The following is a 20,356-nucleotide window of genomic DNA, read 5'->3' as shown; positions in this document are numbered from 1 at the left end:
ACACAATTCTACATTGATCCACACAAAACAGTGACGAGTTGTGTTGACACTATATTCAGACACTGTTTAACATCTTCATAAAATTAGCAAAATGCATTGTTACCCGCTCTATATTTGGTTACATTTAATTAATTAATTTATTGTTTGCCATTGAGAAATGAAGATACCTTAACGTCATAATAACAACAAGCTCGAAATTGGCCCTGATGATTTGCATATCGATTCTGATGTGTAGACTAAGAGGAGAGCTATATCAGATACCGAGAACTACATTTCGGACATGTGATTGATATCTCCAACCTCCGTTTACTTGATACCAATAATGGGGTTACCGCGCATAAACACAAAATTATGCACATTGAGATTATTTAGCGCTTCTGAATGAGTAATTAAATGCTTTACATATTTTCCAGATTGTTCTAAACAACAACTGACCAATTTGAAAGAAACCGTCTTAGAAATAAGTACTTCACTTGAGGAAAGATGTCAGTATGGAGAACTTGGACCTACTTTATTACGTGTATTTATATAGTTTGAATTTTGTCAATTTAACATTCGTGTTTAAACGGAAGCGAAATAAGAATACTGTACATCCGTAGACCAAGTATATATATACTGTTTGAAGCAGTTATGACGCAGAAAGTAAGATGTTATTAATGTTCATGATATGGTTCAAAATAACTGAACATGGCAATGTAAGCTCAAATTTATGGTGCAAATGTCATTTATAGCAGATGACTAAAAGTAATTTATGAGTTGAAAGGTTTGTTTACAGATATGCCATCCACGAAAATACTGAGCCAATATTCCTTCCTTAGGTGAAGTGTATATTCCTGACACAGATTAATCTAAGAAAAACATTATGCTTGTTCAGTAACGACACGTCGTCTGTCTGTCTCGAATGTGTATAACAACTACTGGACAAGATGTGGTATTCAAACAGTTACCAGAAATATTTTAGCGGGCATTTTATTATGAATATTAATTATCAAAACTAAATAAAAAGATCTTATGTTTATTTTGATTGTTTCAATTTAAATATTTATAGCATATATCGAACACATACAATTATTTGTTGTTTTTTGTCGGCAAGATTTTATTGACGATTTACTTTATTCAGTTAACATTTATACACAGTGATAGGTGCTTAAATTGTCATGACGTTTGTCGGGCAGCGATTTGGATGGTTAACTGTAGAAAAAGGGTGACCCAATCATAGGAGCAAGCATGTTTTTGTACGCTACTGTTTATGACAATGTCAGCAAAGTCTAGTAGTATATAAATAACATGATAAAATAAGTACCTCTTAGCAATACTTTCCATTCCTATACCATGCTGTTATTCCCATGTACATAATGCTACTACCTCTTTGATGTTTAAAATGTTTACTATTATTATTCTTAATTCATTCTTTTGAAAGAAGAAACCATTTTACAGTGGTCAGTCAACTAGCGTACAGCCAGGAAAACCAGTTAATGTTAGCATTGTATACAGTGTTCAAACCCGTCTTACTTTTTGTTATTTTCTGCATGAATATAATTAGAAACGGTTTTCGTAGAAATATTTTCCGATATGTAGCCTATGTTTTTATTTTCAGGTCACTAGTTTATTGTTGTGTTTTGTTATGATGTTATTTATGTCGGAAAAAGTTCGTTTAGTTAGTTTTTATTGTTATCATATACCCGACTTATCACCAGCACTTTCACAGATTGACCGATTAAGATAAATATAGGTTTTGGCAGTTTTCCTTACAACTGAGATCTGTTCGATGGCGAGTTATCTTATATGACTGTATTGAAGGCATTGATACCAAAATCATGTGATTCTAAGACATAAACTAAGAAAAGGTCAAAATTGTCAATCTGTGAGACTGCTGCTTTACATAAATATTCTTGCATCTTTACTAATTGTAGAGAAAATAGTGTAAGTCAATAAACCCTTCAGTGTATTCTGAAAAACAGTAAGTGCATTGTGAAACTACCAGAATATCATAATCAAACATGCCGTTCATTTCTTTACGTCCAGCATATAACACAAATATCCAGAGTACGACTTTTGAAGAATATAATCCGTGCTCCTGGAAATCTGCAATATAAAAATAATCAATTAAGCAAAAATGAACCCGATAATGACAATAGTTCTAGTAAATGATATTACGTCAACATAAAAAATAAATGTTTTATTCTGTGTCCTGCACAAAACTTATAAAGTATACATTTTTGTATTACTATTTTATCCTTTTACTATTAAAATAAAAAATATCCTGCCCTTTCCGCTTTGTTCTTTTAAATCAACAAGCGATTTGTTACTTTTATACCAGTGAACCCTTGGTAAATTTGCATGTGTTTTACACTTTTAGCGTCCTTTAGAATTCCAAATACCTCTAGAGTGTGATTTGTTACGTCTTATCAAGTGTCCCAAGTGTTTAAATCCGACGTTGTTATCTCCAGCGCTTGTTTGATACAATACTTGTTCTGTGTGTGTCTTTACATTTTGGAAAGAGAGCTTATGATTTCACCATGTGCATCTTTTGTTCACTTGTCATAAAACATGTAACTTTATCAGGATATTTTCCTCATTCTTAAAATATGCTTCATTTTCTTTTTCAAAAAATTAAATACAAATCTATGCCTCCTGATTCCACCTGATACCATTAAATTAAGATTCGAAACGGTTAGATAAACAATTAGTTAGTTAAAACTTATTTATTTTACGACAATTGTGAAACAAGTTATAACAAAATTATTAAAATCACTCTCGTTGGCACGGTGTTACGCGAGAGTGTGGTCTTGTTTTGTTTGTGAAATCGGCGTACCAAGAGGAAACCCACTTGTCCAGCTTGGTGACCACAAAAGATTGAATACTGTTTACAGACAATAAGCCAAAACTCCAAACAACAGCTCAGCAAAAACTGCATACAAAACTATATATAAAAAAATATGTAATACGATAGGTCACGAGTCGCATATTTATATTCAACGAGTTCAGAAGCGTGCCTTTTGCGTGCTTAATAACATATTTCTCTAACGAGTTTAATATCACAGTTTGTATCACATGCTTTGCGATAGCGAAGTGACACCGAAAGACACAATTTTATGGCGAACGGGAGCTAAAACATGTGAACGTACAAACAGACAATGCAACATTATCGGTTCCGTCAGGTGAAAATATTTGGATACGTCTTCAACATCGTTGACGAAGCAACGAAGTGTTCTGCCAACTTAGGAACATTGTGTTTAGTATCCAAGTCCACATATTCATAATGTCGAATCGCCACATATTTCTTGGTCTATATTCCTATAATATATGATATATAAAGATGCACTATTACTCCCTAATAAGATTTCACTCATTTAATACAATTGTTTAATATACCAAAAGTATGAACAAATGTCGAAAACAATTATGCTTATGAAGGATACCGAGTTTAATTGAAAATAAATGTGAAGAAAACACAGTATTGCTACCTTATGAGACTATAGTAGATCGCAGTAAATCTTTTAGCATTCACCAATCAATTAATATTTTTGCGTTTTCAGCTATAAAATACACGGTTATAATATTGTTGATAGTAAGTAATATTTTACATAAATGCATTATTTAGTATGTAGTTGAGGATGTATCACTCAAAATTCATGTTTGTTTTACATGTGTATGTATTGATTTTGTATAAGAGTATCACTTTAAAGGCAATGCTTGCGATGTAATTTCGCCAATAAATTATAGGTTGTTGTTGGTGTTGTTGGTCGTGGTGATGTTGTTTTGTAGTGTTGTTGTTGTTGTTGTTGTTGTTGATGTTTTTGTTGTTTCTAACGTTTATATAATACAGTAGATTAGATAAACGTACGGAAAATATCAAACTAACATATCAATTTACTAACGAATAAGAAATTGTCACTTTGCTAACTCGAAGACAACTTATACCTTTCTGTTCCTTACTTTTCGTGTTCAATATGCAGCAATTTATTGCTCTTCGATCTGTGGCGGATCGAGTGAAACCAAACCAGACTTCATTGTCTGATTGTCACCAGGAAAGTATAAGCCAATCTTATGTATGAACAATATAAGTAGAAGGAAAACAGTTTTTCGAATATGAATAAAGTAGGGAGGATATTACATTAAGTGGTACTTCAATACGGAACTTATTTGTTTTCTACAATTGATATGATATTTTTTATGGTGTTTAAGGCTTAATACATAATGCATCGCTATATCAAAGTTAACAACTTTATGAAGAGTTGTTTCATAATGTTTGAGTCATTTGTGATATGAACATATAATTAAGATGCTAAGGAGACACCACAGTATGCACTGGACGACTGTCAATAAGCAACTCATTTAAAACAATCATGTCATACATGATATATACGTACGTTGGTGCGTTTCATATGGGTGTTATCAGACTGACCTTGTTACGAAAACAGATAGAGTCGTGGTAGTTGGAATCACTTAAATATTCACAAAAGCAAAGAATATATATCACGTAACCATAAAGAAAGCTGCAACAAACTGAAGGAGGTGACTTAAAAAGGAAGTAAATTGTAATAGTGTATCATTAAAATGTCCAAAAATATAGAATTTGATGTGTAGCAGTCGGCACTGTGTGTTCAAGTTCGATGCTCCTTTTAAAAGCTAGTTTCAATGCAGGCATGGATTTGTGACTGCTCAAACTATCTATCAATTGAACCGCAATTTAAAACCACATGGCGTTTCTAACAAGTGAAGAGGCCTCCATCCAGCTGTTTATGGAGTAAGCTATGTCAGTTCCATGTGAATAACACATTAAACTAAATAATTCTAAGGCAGCTGAAACGATCGCTGGAAAAATAATGTTCGTTAAACTAATGATACCCATGACTAGATAAAATGGCTTATTCTGATATACAATCAAATGTGTTAGCCTCGACGCTTATAGGCTGAGTAGTATTAATGACAACCAACTACATGAGTAATTGAGATAATGCACAGGCACTTGAGGTCAATGTTAAATGCCAATCAATTGTTGTATGGTGTCAATGGCAACATTCAATACAGTATATGAAGCGTGTGGTTTAATTGAATGATATTGTTATTTATCCGCAAGGAAGTTAAAAAACAATTAAAGCCCATTCTGCTTGTTACTGTTTCGATATGGAGTTAAGTGGTGACAAAAAACATTGATGTTCAACAAGGTGGAAGTGGCGAAAGACAATTATGCACATGTGTAGGTTATAGCTCTGGCTTCAATTATTGCAGAGCAATATCCTTTTTAAACCTTGAAGTAAAAGACGAGTGGTGGCGTTGACTTTAAAAATTATTTGTTGAAGCGAAAAATCATAATATTTTTATGAATGTGTTTAAATAGTTCCTTTAATAGGGATTCAAATTTTTAGATACTGATGGAGTTTAAATATTATTAGATTGAAATGTTTATTATGTCGAAAGATTGATTAACTTACATTTTTTTCTTATCTCGTGTTAAATTCAGTAAGCATGAATTTTATATGAATAGAAATCAACGGATCTAGTTGCTGTCCTTTGGATCTAAGCAAATATCCTGAATGTTCGCTTGAGGTCATTTATCAAGGTAAGATAGACAAAACATTTTAAGAAGTAAGCATTGCTCTTTGTACAGCTTATGTAACGCTGTTTTTGACAAAAACTCTTACAGCATTTTGTTATTAATATAACGTGGTGTTATCATAGCAAAAACAACTTATTCTGATATTTGGTAAAATATGTAATATAAATATTTTGTTTATTTATTTTACGGTTGCGAAGAAAGTTACAAAAATTGATGCTAACTTACGCTCGATGTTGCACCAGAGTGTGGTCTTGTGTAGTAAGGGAAACAGCAGTACTCGGAAATAATTCACTTGTCCTGATTGGTGACCACAAAGCAAACTGACATACGCCAAGACCGGTAATCTAACATGGTACAACTTGGTGAGAAGTGAAAGTGCGTTACCCGGACAACCTGAAAAAATGTAAATATTTTTACACAATAATACTATAAAAGCAGATATTTTCTTACAAACTCCATTACGAGCAGTTTTGATGTTATATATGTTCATTGGTGAAATGTATCTAAATATTTCGAGAAACAAAACCATGTGATGAATTTTAAGATGAAAATGTTCATAAATATATTTCAAAATAGATAATACAATGTTTGGCCGGCAGCAGGCATCCGACCTATTGATTTACAGACAGTGGCCGTATTCCATAATCCACATTGACAGATATTTGCCTAAGGTTTTTATGAAACTTGAAAGCTCAATTTATAATTTTGGCAGATTTTTCAACATTGATTTAATATTTCATATTTTATTTTAAATATTCAAATGTTTATGTTCTGTAGATATTTGCCTTTAGACCTAATGCAACTAGTAATTTATTTCTTTGTTTGAAAATTTGAAAAAAAAACTCTGGTAAAAACAGAGTGTGTGCGTATAAGCTTTAAAAATTGTGTAAAACTAGATATAAATTGGATATTTGTCTGGTAATTAAAAAGGTCTGTATCGAAATTTATAAGATGCTAAATCGGATAAGAACACCTTTCATAATTTCAAATTTAACTTAATAATTTTAAAGCTTTTTTAATTAAATCGAATTCGACTTCTATTTATTTGTCCAGTGTTATCTTCTGACTTATGTAAATCTTTTTTAACACATGTTGGTTAGAAATGTTTATGCCATATGCCAATTGTCAAGGAAATATTTTGTATTAGATTCTTATAAAGAATATTATCATATAATCAAAACTATGGGCTTATGCTGTTGCATTTAACATCGGACCTCTGTTCAGTGTTGCTAAAAACTATACTATTTGAGAAACGCGTTCTATTAACATAAAGTGCCATATTTTTTAAGTGGATATTCTTAATATCATTTGTAAGTTGTTTTATTTATTTCCCAATCGAAAGGCGTAGGGTAAATATAAAATCTATTCGTGAATATATTTGTGCGTCCAAGGCATTTTTGTCCGAAGCATAACTCCAAACTGTCTTTACGTATTGACTTCAAACTTTATATAAACATAAATTGTATTGAGTGAAAGTGCACTGCACACAAACCATAACTCTGGCAGCGATGCTTTTTGAATTGGTGCTCTTTGTTCACTTTTGTCCGGAGCCTAACGTGTTGTATATTGACTTAAAATTTCATACATATATAAATCATATTGAGAAATGTGTAATGGAGATGATCCGTATCTCTTTCTGTGATTTTTTAGTTACTGCCCTTCGTTCTGTGTTAAACCCTTTCTTGTCCGGTTTCGAACAAAAGTCACGGTATTGTCACAGCATTGGTGGTCTCGTCGTTTTGCAAAACGCTAACATGGCTCCAACTCAAAAAAGTTTTTATATATTCAAATGAGCATGTATAAAGGTTAGCAATTATACACAGTCGCGTGTTGCTATCCTCATAGTTCTGGATTTAATTGTTGTGGATATGTTACCTGTGTCAATAGCCATATATCTGGAAGACCCATAAATTGCCGTATATATGGAACAACTCGCTCATGCTTACTTGACTGCTGGCCTGCATATATGTTTTAACAAGTCACCAGTATGCAACACACAGCTGAAACTGATATTAAATCAAATGGCGATGTATTATTTATTTTGACTGAAATTCATTATTGTTGTTTTTGAACTTAAAGGGACTTGACACCAGATGATACAATGGCAAGAAAAAAAGAAAATTGTCAAGACTTACATAAAGTTGATATCGTTATGTACAACGCATTGAATCTTACTTACTGATGTATCACACCACACGTGTATCTTTTGCATTTTTTTTTCTTTTTTTCCAATTCATAATTTACTACCATATAAATCCCAGTAAATTTAAAATTAACGTGGGTATATGTATATATACTAATCACGTGACTTTATTATGTTAAATTTACACCATACTAACTGGGAAACCATTTTATGCGCTATTTTAAATGGGTAAACTCAGTTGAGACAATGAATAAAGATTCTTTTAATCCTCTAAAATGATGTTTTATCGGCCTTATACTAGCGTTTATTGACATTTTCAGGCTTGTTTCGTGAAGATAATGTATTTGCCGATTTTAAAACCAGCCCCTTTAAGTAAGTGTTTGTAACAAAAACCAGGTCATACAAAAATAATGATGTAAAATTATAAACCTAAGTCTTAATCTAAATGGTCAAGGCATAGGTGAATATGATCCATGATTAGTTTGTCTTTAACTTTCGTTCTGTATAAATCATCATAACGCAGCTAGATTTTGTTAAAGATCAAATGCAAAATCTGGATATTTTAATAAATAAATAATCTATACAATCAATCGATCATTGTACTTATACTTAAACGTTTTTTTTTGTTTTTTTTTCATTAACCATGTTAATTTGAAGGCAATCAATGTTCATGTATATGCATCAATATTTATATGAAAAACTACAGAAACAAGCGCAGTAGTCAAACATTTAAACATAAACCCCGTTTTGGGGTAAACGCCAAAGACATAGAACACAAAAACAAACAATCACAAACCAGAAACATGGAACAACAGCTTAAAACTTCACAAACAACACAGTAGAAATATACTATATAAAACAACTAGGGTGTGTATCAAAGATTGTTAGGTACTGCCTTGAAACAGTCAGTAAAATGTAAATTTTCTGAGGGTTTCATCCAGTTTGTTTGCACAACCTCACTTTTATCCGAACAATCCCGAATAACGTAAAAGCGAAATGGTAAATCTTATCACCGTATCAAACCAGTAGTCTAACTGTTACTGAAGGTAAATGAATGTTAACCTGTATGCACATGTTGTCTTTTGTAGACAAGTATTTGAGACATCTCTTGGATAGAATGTTGTTTTGGATATTTGGTTTAACCTGCTTGGCACGATTATGTACAGGAGGTATGTGCAAACTTATAAATGCATTATTTGTTTATGTACTTAATTGAGTTGATTAAATTGAAAAACATTTAATACGGAATATATCTATATCTATTACTTTTAAGCACATTCTGTTTCGTTACAGATTTTATAGACGGGATGAACTGCAGTCAGAAATGTGTGTGCTGTAATGGAGGAGTGGCAAAATGTAAAGATTGGCCTCGTGTCGCAGATAGTCATTGTGTTGATGGCTGCGTTGATGGGATATATGGCTATAGATGTCATAATTCCTGTCCCGAAAACTGTAACACGTGCGACCAAGTCTGGGGCAGACCATGTACGAAATGCAAGGCTACATTTTATGACAAAGACAGTGAGTGTAGCAAGAAATGTTCAATTGGTTGTGTTGGGGGTGCCTGTAATGATGATGGAACATGTAGTACCTGTGCCGTAGATTTCGAAGGAACAAAATGCGAGCCGTGTATACAAGGGAAATATGGTTCAAATTGTACACTATATTGCACTTATCGGAACTGCCGATGTTCGACTGGAACTGATTGTACTTATTGTAAAAAAGGGTTCTATGGCAGAAGTACCTTCTGTCAAACGCCTTGTTCCCAGGAATGTCAAGATGGCGTTTGTAATGACGACGGCAGTTGCAATTTTCGTAATGGGTTTTCGGGAAAATCATGCACTGAATGTCAGTCTCTTGTTAGGGCTATTGCTGGAGGTGTATGTGGTGGCATTGTATTCATCATTGGCATTGTTGTTGCATTACTTCACTTTCGACGAAGGTATCACATATAAGTTATAATATTAACCTTAAATACTTAATCACCGGAGCAATTAATGCGTATTTGAATTATACAAGTTGTTTATCTTGCTACGCAAAACATGCATACACGAACATAATAAAACGCATTGCATGCTATCAAATGTTGAAAGTTGTCCAGGTGTTTAACGCTATTGAATGCTCTAACTCACTACATCGTATCCATACACTTTTTTCGTAGATCCATTTGTACGTCTGCCTCTAACCAAACTAAACTAAATGGTAAAGCAACGTTCCAAGTATATACTACTGATGAGAGGGAAACAAAAAGTAAGTCCGCCTTACCATTACCTTTATTCGTGAGGTTTTGTACTTTGCAATATGAATAAGCCTACAATCTCAACAACAAGAAATAACTCTTTACTTTCTTAAAACATAGCTTTACATAAATCGACGTTAATGAAAATCAACCATATTTATTGACTTCTAACTATCAGGAGAGAAGCCGTCATTCGATAACGAGAGACATTTCAAAAGATGCAAATCATTACCCATACTAAACACAACTGGAAGCTGGACGCCAGCAAACAAACCCACTTCCGTCATGCAACAAGTATCTGCATATGCGGAAACTGTACATGAAAACAAGATTGACCTTGAAATTGGTACGATTAATAAATCTTTCTCAGACTGTTTTATTTAATGTTTAAATGAATTCAATCAAAACAATTATAGTCAGATTTGGTTACAATTCAGTCTGTTGATTACTGCTAGGTGGCCCATACAGGATCTAATTAGTGCATTGTGTTATGTAGATGAGGAGGGCAATGAGACGCTTGATGAGTCTTCTAAAGATGGTCCGGCTGATTATAATGAACCTGAATCAACAACTTATCAGCCAAAAATACCCAGCGATCAACTCGTCGAGTATCTAGATGAAAAGAGTCATGATGGGCTTAGTTCGGAATTTGGGGTAAATGCCAGTAACGGTTTAACCATGTTTATCAGTATTATGTAGTAGTATGATATTGACACACTTGTTATTCAAATGGTACATTTCTGAATATAGTTCAAAAATAAATCATTACTTATAACGAATTAGTTAAAGAAAGTGCCATGCAATAAAAGGAGAGTAATACATATCCTGGAAAATATGTTTTTTGTAGTCATACTACGCACCTAGTTTGCTGTATTGATACATCTTTTAAGTTTATGCTCTTATGTTTACAGACCTTTACTTGCGGTCTTGTGAAACCGTATGTGGAATCGCAGAAGACGGAGAACATATATAAGAATCGATATAAAGGCATTTATCCATGTAAGTGATGGTCATTGTTTTTTTTCATAATGTATGTGTGTTATTTGATAATCGTACACATAAGAGCGGGTCAAGACTATGTGCCAGTTTATAATGAATCAATAAAACCGAGATGGTAGATATTTATCTAGGAGTCCAATTTTACTGACAGTGTATGATCTTATGATTGAAAATCTCAATGATTTATCTAATAGCTTATTGTTTACATTTGTAAATTACTTATATTTTTACAACAATGCAAGAAATGAAAATACATTGATAAAGTAACTTTAAATGACTCATTTGGTTATTTCATTTGGAACCGTTTAGACGATGATTCAAGGGTCAAGGTCAGTGGTAGATCAGACTACATCAATGCCAGCTTTATTGACGTATGTAACTACAACAAATTGTAACACTACCGTGCTAAATAAATGTATTTAAATGATAGTTGGTACATATTTTGCCATGATAGACAATTCGCACTTAGAAGGCCCATAACTCTGACAAAATTGTCGAGTTATGCCCCTTATTCGACTGAAACATTGAAAACACACAGCAGAGGAGCAATGTCGTTATTTTCTCGGCGCTCTTGTTTTGATTAATTTGAACGCATAATATAAGGCCAACTTATTGAATATACGCTTTTGTGTGCGATATAACAGTGTCTTCAGCCAGATTTACAATTAACACCATTTTTAATGATTTCATAAATGTTTTCTCACTGGTGCCTTTGGGGTTTGAATGTGGTTTTGTTTAGCACTTAGTTTCTAAACTTTGAAAAAAGGAAAAGAACGTAGACTATAATCTCCTTATAATAATACCTTTTCAGGGGTATAACAAACCGCAACAGTACATCGCCACATTAGGTAAGAATGAAAATGACATATGCTACCGATATCACGAAACATGATGCCATTAGAATAATTGCTCTTATATCAAAATTGGAGTTTTATTATTTGACAAAAATTCAATGCAACGCTATTGTAAATACAGCTTGTATATATCATTATACATCGTAAAGGAAGAAAATATCAATTTTTATCTTTCACCAAGAGCTTTGTGAATTTTTTTTTATTCTAGACAAAAACTTAGATACTTAAATAAATGCCTAAAGCTTAATAAATTGAGTAGAGTAACGTATTATATTTAAACAAGATGACCATAATCAGTATTCAGTTGTTTAAACATGTATGTGACGTCATCCCCTGTTTTTGTAAGAATTGACTGTCTGTGTTTCAATAATGGATATTCAATTATTTCAGGTCCAACTTCTAAACAATTGGGAGATTTCAGCTTATTCTGGAAAATGATTTGGCAACAAAGAGTTGAGAAGGTTGTAATGGTTACCAATCTCACTGAACAGGGAGTAAGTTTTAAATAAGTATTTCTGTATTATGTACAGGAATGGTAAGATTCAGTCTCTGTTATGAGTTCATACAAAGGAAATAAGCTATTTCCGTAGAACTGCAGTGAACACTTTACAGGATATATTTAGATTCAATCTCTGTTGTGAGTTCATACAAAGGAAATAAGCTAGTTTCACGAAACTGCAATGAACACTTTACAGGATGGATTTAGCTCAATTGCTGAATGACGTCGTGTTGATCATTAAGATAAAATCAACAATAGTACCTATAAAGAAAATGAATTCATTCAGTAAAATAAGTGTCATTGTTTTGCTTTTTATTCTGTTTTTAATTATTTTCCATTGCACGAGACTATCTAATTTATATTAAAAGCAACTTTAGCGATCAGGTTAGCATTTGTTTTTGGACGTAGTTCGTTATAGAGTCAGATATATGTTACTTTTTCTCTCGAATCCAATGTTCTCATACTTAAAATATCAGTGTGAAGAGGAATTTTGAAGGTAATTATTTTATAGCTACTTTTTTCATGAAGGATTAAACTGTTAAAAAAGGATGTTTGTTAAAGATGTTTCCTGTTATCGCATAACGTTAGTAGTTTTTGTAACGAGTATTATTCCTGCTCTTTCAGTATCCCAAATGCGAGCAATACTGGCCAAATCCTGGAACAACTAAGACATTTGGTGCTATAGAAGTAAAAAGCAGCTCGGAGGATGAGTATGCCGAGTTTACTAGGAGGGCTTTCACTGTGACCATGGTGAGATGACACAAAATGTTATTATTGGATGTCATTAAATGTTATTCTTGAACATAGAGAGTACCGTTTAGCTGGTGATAAGATGCATTGACAGTGTTGTGCTTATGATTACTGTCAAAATATAATCTCAATCAGTCCGATGCTGCTACGTTTTTGTATTGTTTTGATGTGATGTGTGTTTTTTTTTTTGAAAACAACTCGATTTATAAATAATTCTAAGAAATAAAACAATAATTGACGAATAATTTAATAAAATATGTCTCGTCAATGTTATTTGTATATGAGCAACTTTTTCTAATGGGAAATTCAACATAGTCTATATATATCTTTTACACATTTAAGACCCGTTTTTCAATTTTGCATAATGAAGTTTTTTCATTTATAATATATAATCTTAAATGGATTTATTTCCATGAATTGGCACTTTTCGTAGCGTATATTCCACAATATTGATCTAAAGCCTCAGCATGCACAATATAAACCTGCATATCTTAGACTAAAGCAACTTGACCGTAAAATGGAAATGCCATTGAAAACAGATAACTGGTAAAATCAACTAGAAAGACACAAGACAACATCACGGATATCATCATTACTTGTATATTTGCTGCAAACCATCGTGGAACGGTAAGTAAAAACACTTTGGAGTTGAACCGGGATTCAATCAAGCTGTATCCCTACATATATACGTCTAATGCATACAATAAAACATAGTCGATACTCAAATATCGTTATATCTATAGGGGATCGAAGAAAGGACGGTGCACCATTTGCACTTCACGTGTTGGCCTGTAAGAGCGATACCCGACGATGTAACAGCGATGATAGAGTTCAGACAGCGGGTACTGATTACGCCGAGTACATTGAATGGACCTACAGTTGTGCATTGCAGGTATGTCGATATATCCGTTTTAATTACCTACGTAATGGAATGATAAGCTTATGTTGTTGCTGTTTATAAAGGACGTGACAGATGTTTTTGAAGAAAAAAGTAATGCAATAAGTCGGGCAAAAGGCTATACCCTTGGTTACAGAATGTTTCCTTAAATTGAATTATTGCAGAGACGGCTTTCTTTTTTTTAATCCAATAAAAGAAACATGCAAAACAAGTGTTTTTATTTTAGAATTACATTTTTACTTGCATGTATTTATTCTTCAGTGACTGGTTTGCATGTTTCGAGTTTCTGTAATGTTTGTGTGTCTGTAATAATCTCTTAAATAATAGTGCGGGTGTTGGAAGAACAGGAATATACATTGCCCTGGACATCCTTACAGAAGAAGGTGAGGTGGAACGAGCCATTGATATAGCGGGATGCGTCCACAAAATGCGCCAGAACAGGCCGAATATGGTTCAGACATTGGTATGAGGATTAATTTTAAGCATTCATTTGAGGGAATATGTTGGGTCATGATTTTATAGGCATGCTTCATCACCGCCATAGCAGATCTAATATGAATTTAAACGTATAACGCTTAAACATGTTTTAACTATAAAACCGGAAACGATCCGGTATTTTTTATCAATGTTTGTTCTTCGGAGGGCGAGTGAATTCCATCATTATAAACATGTAAATAAACTTCATTGTTTCCCATTTGTAATAAATCACACATGGGCTAAAAAAACATATTTTTTAACATAATTTTCCTTTCTTTGATGAGGACTGTTCCAATTTCATTATAAAGTGTAAGTATACTATACGTTAGACCGACATGATGACCTTATATACATGTATACGCTTTTCATCATATACTATGATTTCAAACGACGGATTATTCAGTTGTAATTTGGCCAAATTGTATTTTATTGAATTATCTTTAATGTATCAAGATGTTTCCCTTTGTTTACTTCAATTAAAATCATAATTACGCATTTTGTATCCTTGCTTCTATGAACGAACGCGTTGTATACGTGGTCATGACCTTTTATTATTGCCATGATCTCGTTACAGAAGCAATACCAGTTTTTGCACAAAGCTGCGGTGTATTCATTGACATTCGACTGCAAACAAATCAAGGGAGAGAACTTCAAACAGTATATGAACAACCACTCTACAAAAGAACTGAATAATCAATTCATTGTATGTTACTTAAACAATACATTTTCTCTGTTGATCACTGATATCGTCTTCACCCTTCACCAAAAGATGTCTACGCGTAGCAGTTTTCCTTTTCTACTGGCCTCCCTAATTATCAACAAGTGTACTTTTACGTAGGAGTATTTAATTTCTAAAGTAGTGTATGCTAGTTCTAAATGTAGTATGTACAAAATTACAAAGAAGAGTATTAACATTCGAAGATCACTGTATTAATAGTATCATGTCGAGTACGTACAAAATAACTACTTAATATGCGTTTGAAATATTGAATAGATACAACCGCACATTTTGCAAAATAAAGTAAATACATTCTTATAAGATGTACAAATACGTTGTCACAGTGGTGTACACTATATACAATAACTTATTACAACAGTTCTTTTCGCTTCATTTCAAACAAGGTACTTAAAAATTCGTTGTTGTTTCTTCCGAAAGCTGAGATATTGGCATAGCTGTGGCGTTGTTAACGGCGCCGTAGTCCAAAGCTTTAACCATAACTATAACCTAAAAACAAACGTTGAGTAACATTTTACTTATGAAAAATACATATATTAGATCAAAACATGAAACTGCACATACATATTAACAACAAATTTAAACTGACATGTTGCAAGACCCATAGTTCGTGTCTAAATAGTTGACGGGAAATGCCCCTTATTCGCCTATAAAACACATGTTCACCTCACTTCGCTCTTTGTTATGTTTTTGATTAGATCTACCGTTATTTCAGAGATTGCAGCATTCTGTCGAAATACGATCTAACAAAGAAACTAGGGCAGTAGAGCGAAATAAACGGCTTTTGAACAAAAACAGACAAAACGCCGATATTCCAGGTATACATTGCAAAAATACTATTAATTTGTTGGAATGTATTTTGTGTGGAAACGGTTTGAATTGTCTTCTGATATACGAATTTAAATGATTTTTAATCTCTCTTTAAGATATTATTATTTAATAACCATACAGTTATTTTATTGAAACTTTAACGAAACTGATAGTCATTGCCGTGCACATGGGTCGTTTTGATTGTATTTGCGCTTGCTGATATTGACGCATTTGTTTAGGAAATGAAAATAGACCGCGACTTTATCTGAATCTCAAACCAGGAGCGACAGACTACATCAACGCTGTGTACATTCATGTAAGCATTCTTCCATTTTCTGGTAATAAAATTCTAATAAGAAATACACATCAGTTTGGTGTTGAGTTGTATTACGAGTATGCATTCACTCATGCAGAATTAAGGCTCGTGCGAAATCTTGCAAATATATGAAACATCAAGATCGCAACCGAGCATTTGTTTGTCAAAAACGGATAAAAAAAGTACTCAATTTGCATAATGAATTCACATAATCATGTCTTGTGTTTAGATTAGTGTTAATATGATTTTTAACATACACATTTATTGGAATATCGATATGACCATGGGTAAAAAGGTTAAAGAAACAATAAAATGAGGTTTAATTATTATTTAATTATTATTAATGTGTGTTTAAACACTACTGAACATAATTATATAATTTTTTGACACGATGCTTCATTTGCCCTTAATATTAGGGTTAGTTAAATGGATGTCAAAACCGACGCCAATGGACGTTATAAAAATGTCAAGATATTTTTTATATGATACAATATATCGAAAAACACATATAAAGAATCGTGAAATCGTCGTAAGGATTTATATAATACTGACAAAAAAAGGTAAACTATAACTTATCTATTCGTTAGTCCTTTGTGAGTTCTAGTCCTCTTTTTCAAAACAATAAAGACTTATGGAATAAATTATGTGTTTTATTTGTGTTTTGTATCATGTTTCTTGACAAATAATCACATAAATCATGTACGAGTATCAACTGTCCATACCTCTTAAAACAATGCATTGTGAGGATATGTTAGTGTTTAATTTAGGGGAACCTTTAATATGTTTATTGAATGGATGACAATGGTTTGAGTGTTTTACAATAATACAATGAGCAGCAGATTTGGGAACGTCGTTTATTATTTTGCAATTAATACACATGTTACTATATATAGTAACATTTTAACGTTGTCAGAATAGTCATTATCGGCGCGGCGGGACCATAATCATCAAAATTGATAATAGCCCCGGGGCTATTATCAGTCACGTGACCGATAATGACCCTGCGATTGTCCGCACGTGCAACGTGACGCAATTTCACGTTGTTGAAGATGGCTGACGGAGTAGACATGGGTGAACGTACGCTCGAAAATTTAGCCAACAGGCTACTTCAACTGGATTCTGCCATCGAAAAAAATGAACATTTCACTGAGGCACAAGCCCGGCAATTCATTGAAGCAAAGAAAAACAAGGCTACGGTAACAAAAACTAGGAGTGACATGAAAAAGGTGAACGATTGGCTGAATGATGACGGCGAGACCCGGCAGATCAAAGACATTCCACCAAAGGAGCTAGATATTCTTCTATCCAGATTCCTGCTCAGTGTCAAGAAGACCAAGCTTTCGGCAGAGGCGAATGGCCCCGCTGCAACCAACTTCGAGCCATCTACCCTGCGTGGCATCTTGTCAAGTGTAAAGAGACACCTGTCCGAGAATGGTAGGCGTATTTCTGTTTGTTATTATTATCTAAAACAACTAAAGTTAATATATAAACACCTTAATAGTTATATATTTTATAGTTGCCTATAATTTTATGCACAGACTTTGATTATTTTAATCATAATCAACTCGTTTTGCAGAGTACGAAGGCGATGTCATGGGCGGAAAAGAGTTCAAACTCACACGGGACACGCTAAAAGCGAAATGCGTGGACTTGAAAGAAAAGGGACTTGGCAACAAAAAACAGAGAGCCGATCCCTTCACTTCCTCAGAGATTCAACAACTCTACGAAAAGGAACTTCTTGGAGCCGGTAAGTTTGGCAGTTGATTGATTGTTTACATATCACCAAGCAACAAAGACAAGGGAGACAACTAAAGCATAAAGAGAACGATATAAGCCGGTCCCCGGTATTCAAAAAAGCCTACCTTTATAATATGTATTGCGTGGTAATAATGAATAATGGGTAATTATTATTGTATGACGAAACTCATGGATTTTATGTCTGTTATTTTATATTTCTTTAACCTAATATATATTTTATAAACATTCATTACTATATTAAGGTAGAAAAAAGAAATCTATATGCATTTAGAGTCAGTTTACAGTGCAGTACATTGTTAAACAGTAGAGAACATTATACAACATAATAATCAAGCACATTTTAACTGTGTAATTGTTTCAAATGGTATACATTTCGAATTAATTACAGCCTCTCCAATTTCCCTCACAAATACCATTTGGCTTAACAACACCATGCACCTTGGATTGCGAGGAAGACAGGAGCACTTGACCATGTTGTGGGGGGACTTGGAATTAAGCCAGACCTCCGATGGTGTGAGTTACTTGGCCTTCACGGAGAGGGCGACAAAAACAAGAAACGGAGTTGCTGGTGACCACAGGCAATATGTACCTAAGCTCTTTGAACAGCCAGGTAACCAAGTAAAAATAGCATTGTTACAAAAAGGTTATTTTTTCTATTTTTAACAGATGATGTTCATTTATTGCAGTTATTAGCAAAACTTTTTAAACTAAAATAAGAATTCAAATGTTGATTTTGTAAAAAAGAAATAAATATGTGATTGAGTACTCTAAATGTGTTTTAAAATTATTTGCAGGAGACCCAAACTGCCCTGTAAGGTTATATCAGCTTTACAAGGAAAAGAGACCACCTCAGATGTCCGCCCCAGAAACAAGGTTTTATGTAGCCCTGAATCCATATTTTGGAAAGGGAACAGAATCAAATGATCTCTGGTTCATCAACCAAAACCTGGGAAAAAATAAATTGGGACAACTGGCCAAAACCATGAGTGAGCAGGCTGGATTTCAGGCTAGGCATGTTAATCACTCTGCAAGAAAAACATGCATTACAAATTTGCTGGATGCCTGTTGTTTCCCCACTGAGGTGGCACAGCTGACTGGTCACAAAAATCTGATTTCTCTAAATCATTACCATACAAACAATATAGAAAAGCAGCAAAACATGTCCAATATTCTTCACATGCGTAAGAGAAAAGAACCAGTGACAAATCCAGAACCAGAACCAGTTACTAACATGGAGGAATTTGATGATGATGACAATCAGGAACTTGTAGCAGCATCCCAGGAAATTGAGCAAGCGCTATCCTCCATCCAAACATATGAAGAGATTCCTGTAAGAAAACCAACACATGATGAAGCTGAACAAGTTTTAGACCTTCCCATTAAACAAAGCCCAGGTGGAACACTGACCCTGCAAAAAATTATGAAGGACACTCAGTCACTGTTTAATGGCTGCACCTTTAATGGGCCTATCAGCATTAATTTGAGAAATTAGGAACCATACAGTATGCATGCATAACTGGTACTGCCTCCTTAAGTTGTAGGCACTGGAATGAGTGAACAAAATTATTCTGCATACATGTTTTATTCCATTCATCCACACTAATATTGACAAACAAAAGGTAATTATATCTCTTTTTATGACATAAAATGAACGTCGTCGGATACAACGTATTAACACACTTTTTAAATACTTAAACAGCACGCATCAGCAATAACTCTGTTCAGTTATAACACGACAACGTTTTTTTCTTTAAATGGTTGCATAATTATTCAGATTCTTTGACAATACGCAATGAAAACACAATTGGTTTGGGCAACACAGCGATTATTTACTTTGTTACAATCAACAAACGAAACAGAATAAGAAAAACATTGAGTACAATTGTTGAGAACAACAATAACGTATATTTACTAACAGTTTAACAAAAGTTATTTCAAATAGATCCTTTAATTTAAACATCTAGTATAAAGCATATTCGAAGTCTCAAAATTACTTCACCTACAACATTCCTCTCAAATCCAATAATGATCTTGTTTATTCTTAAACTACTATTCATTGAATAAATCAAAGTATCTAAAACATTCTGCATAAATCCTAATAATAACATTCTAAAGATAACATGGAGAAAAACAATAGTTTACTTGAATTAAATCTAGAGCGCATTATATGGGAAAGACATAGTTCTCTATTAGTAAAACAAGATACAAGATACAAGAATCTTTAATTAAAGTCGGGTATGTGTTAACAAGAAACATTAGCTCAATAAGCTATTTTCCGACATACATATTGAATCAAGCTCACCTAACTCAATGG

The 20,356-nt window shown here is 33.4% G+C and overlaps 2 protein-coding genes across 2 annotated transcripts; both read left to right on the top strand.

Moving 5' to 3' along the window:
• The first annotated feature begins 9,868 nt into the window (after positions 1–9,868).
• Positions 9,869–16,518, top strand: LOC128244341 (receptor-type tyrosine-protein phosphatase C-like). Its single transcript, XM_052962355.1, has 13 exons — positions 9,869–9,956; positions 10,124–10,291; positions 10,442–10,599; positions 10,857–10,944; positions 11,254–11,315; positions 11,756–11,792; positions 12,189–12,292; positions 12,922–13,047; positions 13,791–13,939; positions 14,273–14,408; positions 14,997–15,125; positions 15,874–15,976; positions 16,514–16,518. Exons 2-13 carry the CDS (start codon positions 10,231–10,233, stop codon positions 16,516–16,518), a joined length of 1,158 nt encoding a protein of 385 aa, XP_052818315.1. The 5' UTR covers positions 9,869–9,956; positions 10,124–10,230.
• A 670-nt stretch (positions 16,519–17,188) lies between these two features.
• On the top strand, positions 17,189–19,534 carry LOC128244340 (uncharacterized). Its single transcript, XM_052962354.1, has 4 exons — positions 17,189–17,718; positions 17,861–18,031; positions 18,431–18,652; positions 18,837–19,534. Exons 1-4 carry the CDS (start codon positions 17,334–17,336, stop codon positions 19,532–19,534), a joined length of 1,476 nt encoding a protein of 491 aa, XP_052818314.1. The 5' UTR covers positions 17,189–17,333.
• Positions 19,535–20,356: the final 822 nt, after the last annotated feature.

Source organism: Mya arenaria, chromosome 8 (genome assembly GCF_026914265.1).
Source record: "Mya arenaria isolate MELC-2E11 chromosome 8, ASM2691426v1".
Taxonomy (NCBI): Eukaryota; Metazoa; Mollusca; class Bivalvia; order Myida; family Myidae; genus Mya; species Mya arenaria.
This window is presented reverse-complemented; position numbering and strand designations above follow the sequence as displayed.

Bases quoted from the DNA above. Each gene is read 5' to 3' on its own strand.
- LOC128244341 (XM_052962355.1), top strand. From the start codon at position 10,231: ATGCAACAAGTATCTGCATATGCGGAAACTGTACATGAAAACAAGATT. The intron at 10,600-10,856 runs GTAAATGCCAGT...TTATGTTTACAG, and splicing joins GGCTTAGTTCGGAATTTGGG to ACCTTTACTTGCGGTCTTGT. The intron at 13,940-14,272 runs GTATGTCGATAT...CTTAAATAATAG, and splicing joins CCTACAGTTGTGCATTGCAG to TGCGGGTGTTGGAAGAACAG.
- LOC128244340 (XM_052962354.1), top strand. From the start codon at position 17,334: ATGGCTGACGGAGTAGACATGGGTGAACGTACGCTCGAAAATTTAGCC. The intron at 18,032-18,430 runs GTAAGTTTGGCA...AATTAATTACAG, and splicing joins AAAGGAACTTCTTGGAGCCG to CCTCTCCAATTTCCCTCACA. The intron at 18,653-18,836 runs GTAACCAAGTAA...AATTATTTGCAG, and splicing joins TAAGCTCTTTGAACAGCCAG to GAGACCCAAACTGCCCTGTA.